The 9,246-nt window shown below is 41.9% G+C and overlaps 2 protein-coding genes and 1 non-coding gene across 3 annotated transcripts; all 3 read right to left on the bottom strand.

The window, feature by feature from the left end:
* Positions 1 to 1,418: 1,418 nt before the first annotated feature.
* trnaq-cug lies at positions 1,419 to 1,490 on the bottom strand. Its single transcript has one exon. It is a non-coding gene; the product is annotated as a tRNA-Gln (tRNA).
* A 2,052-nt stretch (positions 1,491 to 3,542) lies between these two features.
* Positions 3,543 to 5,518, bottom strand: LOC122784803 (parvalbumin beta-like). The gene is made up of 5 exons (XM_044050158.1): positions 5,435 to 5,518; positions 4,917 to 4,983; positions 4,699 to 4,831; positions 3,942 to 4,051; positions 3,543 to 3,838 (listed from the first exon to the last, which is right to left on the bottom strand). The coding sequence occupies exons 2-5, from the start codon at positions 4,975 to 4,977 to the stop codon at positions 3,816 to 3,818; spliced, it is 327 nt and encodes a 108-aa protein (XP_043906093.1). The 5' UTR covers positions 4,978 to 4,983; positions 5,435 to 5,518; the 3' UTR covers positions 3,543 to 3,815.
* Positions 5,519 to 7,065: 1,547 nt separating this feature from the next.
* On the bottom strand, positions 7,066 to 8,989 carry LOC122784804 (parvalbumin beta 3-like). The gene is made up of 5 exons (XM_044050159.1): positions 8,908 to 8,989; positions 8,175 to 8,240; positions 7,937 to 8,069; positions 7,540 to 7,649; positions 7,066 to 7,348 (listed from the first exon to the last, which is right to left on the bottom strand). The coding sequence occupies exons 2-5, from the start codon at positions 8,230 to 8,232 to the stop codon at positions 7,323 to 7,325; spliced, it is 327 nt and encodes a 108-aa protein (XP_043906094.1). The 5' UTR covers positions 8,233 to 8,240; positions 8,908 to 8,989; the 3' UTR covers positions 7,066 to 7,322.
* Positions 8,990 to 9,246: the final 257 nt, after the last annotated feature.

The following is a 9,246-nucleotide window of genomic DNA, read 5'->3' as shown; positions in this document are numbered from 1 at the left end:
TGTGGATCAAATTCTAGCTGCCAGCCCCGATCCAGTTTCTCAGCTAACTAATTAACCTTTACTATTTATAACACCCAGGGGCAGAGGGACTGGACCGTGGACATCTGTAACGCCCTCGTAAATAACAAATTAAGTTAAAAAGGGGGATTCCTCTGCCTCCTTCCTGTCACTGTCATCCCAACATCACTCCTCCCCTCACCTCCAGGATTATACAGTACAGTGAATGCAGGGAGTCTGTAATGTAACTGCAACCTCCCTCTCTCTCTCTCTCTCTCTCTCTCCTTCCCTCCCTCTCTCTCTTCTTTTCTCCCTGTTTCCTTTTCAGGCAGCAATCTGAAATAAAGATCGATCCTCATCTTACATGACAATTATGCTCTCATCCATACATTCAAAGTGGGTCGTGCAATCAGAGTCGATTAAATTCAACTTTATTGTCATCACACGTCACACGTACAAGGTAACCAAATGCATAGCAGCGAGGTATAGGCACAAATATATACATATGGGTTATGATGAAAAGTATAAATATGGTCTATAGATATGAGATTATATACAAGAATAAGTAGGTGGGGAAAAAACAGTTTACGAAGTGATATGACAATAAATATGGCAGTATATACAGATAGAAAGAGAATGCGTAAAACAAATGTGGGTTATGTGGTATGAGTATAAATAAATACACTATGTACATATATATAATTACTAATCTAATTCCTACTTAATCCATGTGTTACAGTAAAATATGTATTCATTCATTATTTATTTCATAGCATGTGTTTTTCCTTCTTTTTTATACACACATTATCTCATTCTATTCTATTCTATTCTTTTATATTCTATTCTGTGTTTCATCTAATAGATGTGTTCACCCCGGACCGTTCTTCCTCTGCCAGAATCTGAGGTCGGGTGATCACTGAACAAAACCAAAAGTGCCAAAAATAAGAAGCTTCTCATCGTCTCACACTGACAGTGTTTCAGAAAGCCTCACTCAGCCGCTTTGTCATGTGCTGATCAAGGGACCCAAGGTCACCCTCTCTCCATGATGATGATGATGCATTATTCACATGGGCAATGTAAACACTGCCATAGAGGACAAAGGTGACACTGGAGGATCGTTTGGTCCTTATTGTCGGGCCAGAGTCCCGAACCTTGCATTTGTCCATTCGTCCAGGAGTAAAATGATCAGCTCTGTAGTCTTTTCTGAGGACGGCTGTGGCAAGTTTGACAGACAAACAGCTTTTGGCGTTGAGAGTGTTCAGTGCAGTCACACACCAAGAAAATAATGAGTAGCTCTCTCTAAAAGTGGAGGTGAATTGAAGGTCCAAGAATCTAAGAAAGTGACATGCTATTTCACAATCACACAAATATTTACATTAACATTAATGTAAACTCTCGTTGAACAACTTCAGAGAAAATTCAGGTTCCACCGAGATTTGAACTCGGATCGCTGGATTCAGAGTCCAGAGTGCTAACCATTACACCATGGAACCGATATGCGCTTTATGGAGTACAAGGCAAACAGTATCCAGGCATCGGCGAATCTAGAATGTTTTCATTTGTGCTTGCATTTAAACGTCGATGGAAGGTTTCCTCACGTTAAAGACAAAAATCAACCATGAAATATGACTTTACGCGCACGCAGCACGCGTCACCTGACGTCAGCGCATGACAGGAAACGGAAGCCTTGTTCACCATCATATCGCGACATGTGCGTAAAGACAATCTTAAACCTTATGTTAACAGCCTAAAGACAAGCAATTAAAAAAAAAACCTGCTGCCATCGTTAGCCTTTTTGGTTTAACTGTCTGTTTTATTGTTGTATTGTTTTATCTTTGTTGTTTGTAGTTTATTAGTGAATTGTTTTGTTCTTTTGGCGTTGATTCATGCTCCTCTTTCTCGTGTTTTCTCCCCTTCTCCCGTGATGTGTTGTTTGATTGTTGACGTGTTGAGTCGTCCTGCTGTCCCCCTATTTTCATTTCACCCCAACCGGCTGAGGCAGATGCTGCACATCTTTGATTCTGGCTGGGGTTTTATTTCTCGAGGTCTTGCTCATTGTGCGATCTGCTGGGCTTCTCTTTTAAAATATTTGATCGGGCTCGGTTGGACTGTCAAGCATTCTTGTTAGGAAAAGTGCAATAAAAATAAAGTTTATTATTATTATTATTTCATGGCCTTGGAGTGTGGAGGATTTCTTTGAAAGTTTTAATGACAGGAAATACTGTAATGAAGAACACTTTGGATGATACAGGATATGCACAACAGCGATTTGTTTACCTCTTTGCCAGCTTCCTGGTCTCCTCCATTTTTAAAATGAATGCTTGTACATCCGGTGGTTTGTCAGTGACAACGTTTCCTGAACTCTATCCCGGGAACCAACTTGTTAACAGAGCCTCTGAACAAGTGTGTGATTATCTAGTAGTAAGAGAGTTATGGTACATGTGGACTCCTGAGCAGGAAAAGAGAAACCCTAGCTGTAGATTGTGTGTGAAAAAGAAACTGGGGACATCAGATTGAGAGCTGTGCTGTGAGTCTACCCACACCCGGTTCATGATGTCATGTGCCATGTTGATACCTTGTAGACTATACAGTTACTGGCCAATCATTTATTCATTTACATTTGCTAATGTCCTGTGCGGGCCTGCACTCTTGGTCGCTCATACGGATGGTGTCGAGGCCTAAGCCTTTCTGCCAGCTTATCTCGGACACATGTGGGTCCTGAGGTGATATGTATCACCTCCTTTCACTGCTCTATATGGAATCAACAGGGCTTGAGTGATCATGCATATGTAGTGCAATCCCATGTACGTTTTAATCAAACAACTGCACCACAAATTAGTAATCTAGTTTTTCCCAAAAAAATGTAGACAAATGCATTTCTGATGTCTCGGCCTTAAAGACGTCACCTTTTGTTTTTAAGTAATGGAAATCACATACAGAACATTAGTGTCCTCTGAGTGTGTGTCTCAGCCACTCAGCCAACATCTCATGCATTTACCACCATCTAGTGGCTGCAGGGTGGAGCTGCATGACCTAACACACACACACACACACACACACACACATACGGGGATTGAGATGCAGCTGTCCAGCATGGACGTACATAGATAGATGCCAGGTGTCTCTCCAACTGCCCTTTCTGATCAGATAATGGCCCCTTTTCTGCAATATAGTAATTGCTGTTAATTATTAACTCTTTGCACGAGTGTGTGATTACTGCAATGAATTAAAAGCTAGTTATATTTGTCAGGTAATATTTCTTTTAATTGATAATTGAGAGGGTGCCATTCTTGTCATTTCTGTGCAAGTCTAAAAGCAGACAAGCTCAGAGAGAGATTTTCATTTGTAAATTGCAGTCAACTCCAACTGTATTTATTTGTACAATTACAATTCTTCATCCATCTTCTACCGCTCTATCCTCCACATGAGGGTCGCGGGGGGTAAGTTATATTTTCTTAAATTTTTGCTTGACCCTTACATGCTTTATGCTTATTATGCTTTATGGCCATGTGTGCGAGTTTGAAAAGAGACACGGAACACGTAGGAAGAATAAAAGCCCAATAAGACCGTAGCAAAAGAATATTTATTCTTTTTTTACTGTTGTTCCTGGAAAGTGCATCATAAATTTTACAGTAAGCAAAATTCATATTTAAGACATGAACACAACCGAGCGACATTCATCATTTTGGACAGTGTGTTGCATAGGAGGAAAGGTCTCTTAAGCAAATGTATAAAAATTATTCATATTTGGATGAAAAGGGGGAGGTCGACGTGGGCTTTGTTGTTCCATCAGCAGACGTTCTTGGTCAATTGCCAGTTCATTTAACCAAGTCAGCGAACTCTGCAGGGAGACGGAAGAAAGCACACAGTTGATATGTCCTAACACAAATATCCCAATTAAGTCTATACAGGATTAAAAAAAAAGTTGATGAGTCGATCCATACCAGACTCGCCGATCTTGCCGTCATTGTCGGTGTCGCCGGCCTTGAGGAACTCCTTGGTCTCCTTGTCGGTGAGTGCACGTGCATCTTTCTTGAAGTTCTGCAGGAACAGCCTGCGGACACGCGGAGGCGCTGGTTATTTCACAGATTTTGAGAGAAGTGTTATCTTCTAAGAAGACGTCAAAAAAAAAAAGCCACATTTTCATAACAAACTCCTTTTAATGGATGTCCCACAGAGACTATACAAGCTCATTGGCCCGCTGACTATCGAGGGAAAAATAGAAAGTCATTGTAAAACATAACACTGGTTAAAGATTGTTTGACCCCGTTGTCTCAAATGATACTTCCAGTCAAGCCCATGCACTCTGATACTGTATATGTGATTCAGTGTCCTTGCAGACAAAAACATGAAAAACTGAAAGTAGGTGCTGCTGTGTAGAATTTGGGACCTCTAATGACCTCATAATGACCTTGCCAGGACCAGTAGCCCTCATGTGCATCAAAGCCTTGTCCTAACAAGGCAATCAAAGATGGCAGACTTCACCCCCCCCCGTTCACGCAACAAGCCTCTGGCGGCCTCTGTTGGTCTTATTGGCAAGTGCAGGTGCGGAAGCCACTAAAAACAATACTTCACTAGGGTGAACTAATGAGGCATTTATGAGGAACTTGGTTAAAGGCACAAAGTGGTAGTTAAGTGAGTGAACTTTTTGTGTGTGTGTGTGTGTGTGTGTGTGTGTGTGTGTGTGTGTGTGTGTCCTACTTCAGCTCGTCCTCCTCAACGAAACCACTCCGGTCCTGGTCAATGATGTCGAAGACCTTCTTCACATCAGCATGACTCTTTCCGGTCAGACCGCAAGTCTTGAAGAACTGCTTGTGGTGGAAAGAGTCAGCATCTGAAAGCAAGAAGCAGTGCGTTAAGAAAACATCCTGAAACCTGCGGCTGCTGGTGATTTCGTGTTGTCACACTAGAGGACTCACTTTTGCACTCTTCCAGGGCTGCAGTGATTTTACCCTGTTCCAGTATATCAGTGAGTGGCATTTTGAGCTGCAAAAAATGAAATACAAGCCGTAAAAAACTTGTGAAGTAGAATATTTGACTAAATAATCGCTACGGGGCCATGTGGCATCAAGGAACTTTAGTGGACTATTGACAAAACTCCATTGCCAGTATATATGTAATAAAAGTAAAAGTAGAGACATTTCAAATGGCAAATCATTAAATCCTTTTCTTTCTGAAGGTTAAATGTTTCCAATTCCAGTTCTCCAACGCGAGAGGCTGAGATTGACAAGCCTTCCCTTCAACAACTACAGATGCCGGCAGATAGAACCAGTAATCCATGTCTTCATGAAAGAAAAAAAAAATCTCAATGCGAAGTCCTTTAAGGTCATTTTTTTTATCATTACTGATCTCTCATGCAGCCTGGGTGCTGCAGCTCCATGCAGGTGTCTGCATGGATCCCGGGTATCTGTCTCTGCTCGCTTTCATTCAAACTCACCTCTGGTGTGGTTGCTTTGCAGGCTACAGATGATACAGACAAGGGTCGAGTCGACTGCAGTGATCTTCCCGGTGCTCCCGGTGACCTTTTATAGTTTCACTCCATCGAAATCTGAGGCATAAGATAACTGACACCCAGGCAGCAGCAGCGGCGGCAGCAGCAGCAGGAGGAGGAGGGCGGTGGTGAAATTTTCTATTTTAGGTTTCACAAATGAAGACGCTTAAAAGGTGCGTTTGAAGAAGTCTTCAATATGCCCCAATGCTAAGAATAGGCCTGTGCACTGCTGAGGGAGACGATTTGGAGGTTCTGCTGGCAACACACAGCCACGTCAGACACTGATGCATTTGCTAGAAACTGGCGTAAGTGGCATTATTGACTGTTTTCCCACTTTTCTGTGTAACATTGTTTCATTTGAAGGGCCCTGCCTCTTTATATCATGCATTTACTTTCCACTCTTCTCCTTTTGCTTTGGGGAAGAAAGTCAATTAATATAATTATCTATCTATGTAGTTTTTTTGTTTTGTGGTTTCAAGGTTAAGAAATGTGAATTTTTTTTTTTTTGCTTTTTAGCCATGCTCAAGTAAATTACCTGTGTAATTGGTGCAATAATGCAGTTGGTTAAATTTAGGCTGCGAGTCTTTCTATGCAATGCATTTGAAAACTGCCTCATTTGACTGGTTGTGGAACATATTCTGAGAGTTTATTTATAATTTCTATTCATTTTCTATTCAAGGGTATTGAAACTCTTGCATAACCCGTTTTTTTGTTTGGTTTTTAGCTCCGTGTACCATTTCTTGTTTTTCGTCCATGCTGACTGGCAGATATTTTCTAATGTCCCAGTTTTGTCAGCTCCATGCTAAGAGCAGCTCTGTCCAGTAGGTGGCAGCACTTGGTTTACATGTTTCTGGCACTCATAACCTTGTCACTTTGGCATTTGACTTAGGACAGTGAAATTTAGATTGAGATTGATATAATAGTAGATTTTGTTGATGTGATCAAAAACCGTTTGCCCTCTGTGACATGTGAAAATGTCACTTTTGAAAAAAGCCCTTTTGTCTTTAGTAAAGGAAAAGAAGTGGAATATGTCAGAAGGAGGCAGTGGAGGCAACATTATCCTCGCTGAATTGAGCTGTTCTATGTTATTTGTCAATTGAAATGTGGCACAACACTGCAAGGCATGTTTCAATAACGTTTTTAGAAGTAGTAACCATTTGCATTTTTGTAACCAGCACAGAGGTCCTGCTGATTCAATGGTAGCTGTTAATAGCCCTCCTGTTGCCACAGCACATCAACTAATTGACTATGCAGCAGTTGGTGTCGAAAAAGACCTTGGAGCAGCTAATTATACTGTGTGTGACAGCTATCCATTGCAAGCCTTCCTGAATCCAGGAACTATCCCAGCCAAGCCCTGAGGCCATTCCCACTGTGTCCCTGGACTGAGTCCAGTCCCACTCTCCTTCTCATTAGCTAATTGTCAAACCAAGTGTTGGCCAAGTCAGTTCAGCTGCCTCTCAGCACCTATTCAGAAACCATTAGCACCACCTCATCCTCAGCCCTTGTGTTGACATGCAGTAGTTGGAGTCAAAGCAGTCGATTGTTGACCAAATCAAAGACAACTGACCTGAAGAGGATGACTTTACACCAAAAGAGTATTTATTCCTGGTTTTTCACTCTTCCTCAGAAGTGCAGATGGTACTGTACAATTTGCACAAGTCATTTTTCAAACATATCACAGCATAAACAGTAAAATATGTGTTCCATGTTGAGAAACAGTCTGCAGGCAACTCATAAATAAGGTATAAAAAAATATTCTTTCAGCTGATGATTACTGAATCTTGCAAGGTGTTTGCAGTTCCATGAAAAGAGGTTGATCTTGGTCAATGGAAATTTATGCCTTAACAAGGGCAGCAAACTCTGTGAAAGTAGAAAAAAAAAAAAATGCTATTAGTGGGGAAAAAAATGTATCTGAAGTACATGAGTCTGAAGTCTGGATCAATCAACTGTATGTGAATGGATGTTAAGATTTATAATTAAATAAAATTTTACTTGGATGATTGTGTGTTAAATGAGCTAGGCGAATTGTGAACTGCTTCACAAAGTCTTACCATCGACTCCGATCTTGCCATCACCATCACTGTCACCAGCGGCAAGGAAAGCCTTGGTCTCCTTGTCGGTGAGGGCTCTGGCACTGGGGCAGAAGTTCTGCAGGAACAGCCTGACAAGTGGAGAAGCAGAATTCATTAAATCATGAAGTAGAGTGATTTTTATTTAGAACAATCTCTATGTTAGATGTCCACCCACCCAGGCTGTCCATTCGATATTAAATGTGCAGGTTCTGTCTGACCTTATGACCCACATGTTATAGCCAGGCTAAGGTAATACTTGAACACGTGGGGGACCCTGTTTTCAGACTGACTAAGGCCTGACTCAAACATGCCACAGTAATACAATATCTGGTGAATATTTTGGGCCACTGAAGTGTCAGCTCTGAGTGTGTCTTACTTCAGCTCCTCCTCCTCAATGAAGCCACTGTTGTCCTGGTCAATGATGGCAAAGGCCTTCTTGACATCATCTGAGGACTTGCTGGCCAGGCCGCATGACTTGAAGAAGTTCTTGTAGTTGAAGGAGTCAGCAGCTGGAACACACATTTTGACATTGTTGGCACAATATTCAGACTTGAGTGAGTCAGTCGTTGTAATGATGCAGGAAATGAGTGCAGTGCAAAGACAGTGAAGCTCACCTGAGCATGCGTCCAGGGCGCATTTCACTTCACCTTCGTTGAGGTTGCCGAACACCATTTTTATATCTGAGAGGAGAGAGATGACATGAGATTGTCACGGTTAGTATGTGAACATCAGGAATTCTATACAGTGATATATATATATATATATATATATATATACATATATATATATATTTTACATTGCAAATATCTTTCAACTCAAATAATGTAAATACAACTGATAACATGGAGATGCACAAAGGCCCAGGGCCAAGAAAACATGGCTTTAGTGTTTCATGTAGTGAAAATGCCTGAGGTCTGAAATCCTAAGGCATCATCTGTCAGACACTAACATCCAGGACTAGCGTTTGCTACTTCCACAAGGAAATAAAACTATAGTCATAATTGAAACTGCACTGGAAAGCCACAGCGCAAGTCTGAACCTCTGCCTCTAAAGAGATGATTCTCCCGCTGACCAAATAGTAAAGAGCGCAGCTGCGGAGACGCAGTGATACAGATTCATCCAATCAAGAGGTCAAATTAATTAACGCGTTTATCATCCAGAGACGTTGCTCCATTGAAATGGCCACATTTGGCCTCCTCTGTTTGAATCGTCCTGAGGTCCGAGTGTAGACTTTTCGCCTATGACGATTTATAGTCCAGCGGATCTCCTCGTCTGAATCCCTATCCTCCCAGTGCAATCAGCCGGAAGACTGAGTGTAGTCTGTGCGGGACGCCACTTCCCACTCACCTTTGGGTTGCTGTTGAGGCGAGAGTGAAAACCAAGGAAGACACGAGTGACTGCCTAAAGCCCCTGACCCTCTCCCTTATATATGCAGGAGCAACACCATTTACAGAGCTTTGCGTCTCAGTATCGGGTGCCAGGATGCAAGGGTTTCGAAAAAATTTGCCCAGTCGTCTCGACCTATTTTTAGGCGAACAAATGAGGATGCTACCATGTGTGAGGCCTATAGCAAGACGTGTGGAAACCTGAGCGCGTTCACCAACTCACCAACTTCACGGGACACGTTGCACTCAAGTAATGCGTCGCCCTCCCCTCATCTGTTTGTCAATGACGATTTGTTTAATG

The sequence above is a fragment of the Solea senegalensis genome, linkage group LG19 (genome assembly GCF_019176455.1).
Source record: "Solea senegalensis isolate Sse05_10M linkage group LG19, IFAPA_SoseM_1, whole genome shotgun sequence".
Classification (NCBI taxonomy): Eukaryota; Metazoa; Chordata; class Actinopteri; order Pleuronectiformes; family Soleidae; genus Solea; species Solea senegalensis.
The sequence above is the reverse complement of the archived record's forward strand: the minus strand, read 5'-3'. Positions and strand labels throughout refer to the sequence as shown.

Bases quoted from the DNA above. Each gene is read 5' to 3' on its own strand.
- LOC122784803 (XM_044050158.1), bottom strand. From the start codon at position 4,977: ATGCCACTCACTGATATACTGGAACAGGGTAAAATCACTGCAGCCCTG. The intron at 4,832-4,916 runs GTGAGTCCTCTA...TCTTGCTTTCAG, and splicing joins AGCCCTGGAAGAGTGCAAAA to ATGCTGACTCTTTCCACCAC. The intron at 4,052-4,698 runs GTAGGACACACA...GCGTGTCCGCAG, and splicing joins GTTGAGGAGGACGAGCTGAA to GCTGTTCCTGCAGAACTTCA.
- LOC122784804 (XM_044050159.1), bottom strand. From the start codon at position 8,232: ATGGTGTTCGGCAACCTCAACGAAGGTGAAGTGAAATGCGCCCTGGAC. The intron at 8,070-8,174 runs GTGAGCTTCACT...TGTGTGTTCCAG, and splicing joins CGCCCTGGACGCATGCTCAG to CTGCTGACTCCTTCAACTAC. The intron at 7,349-7,539 runs GTAAGACTTTGT...CTACTTTCACAG, and splicing joins TGGCAAGATCGGAGTCGATG to AGTTTGCTGCCCTTGTTAAG.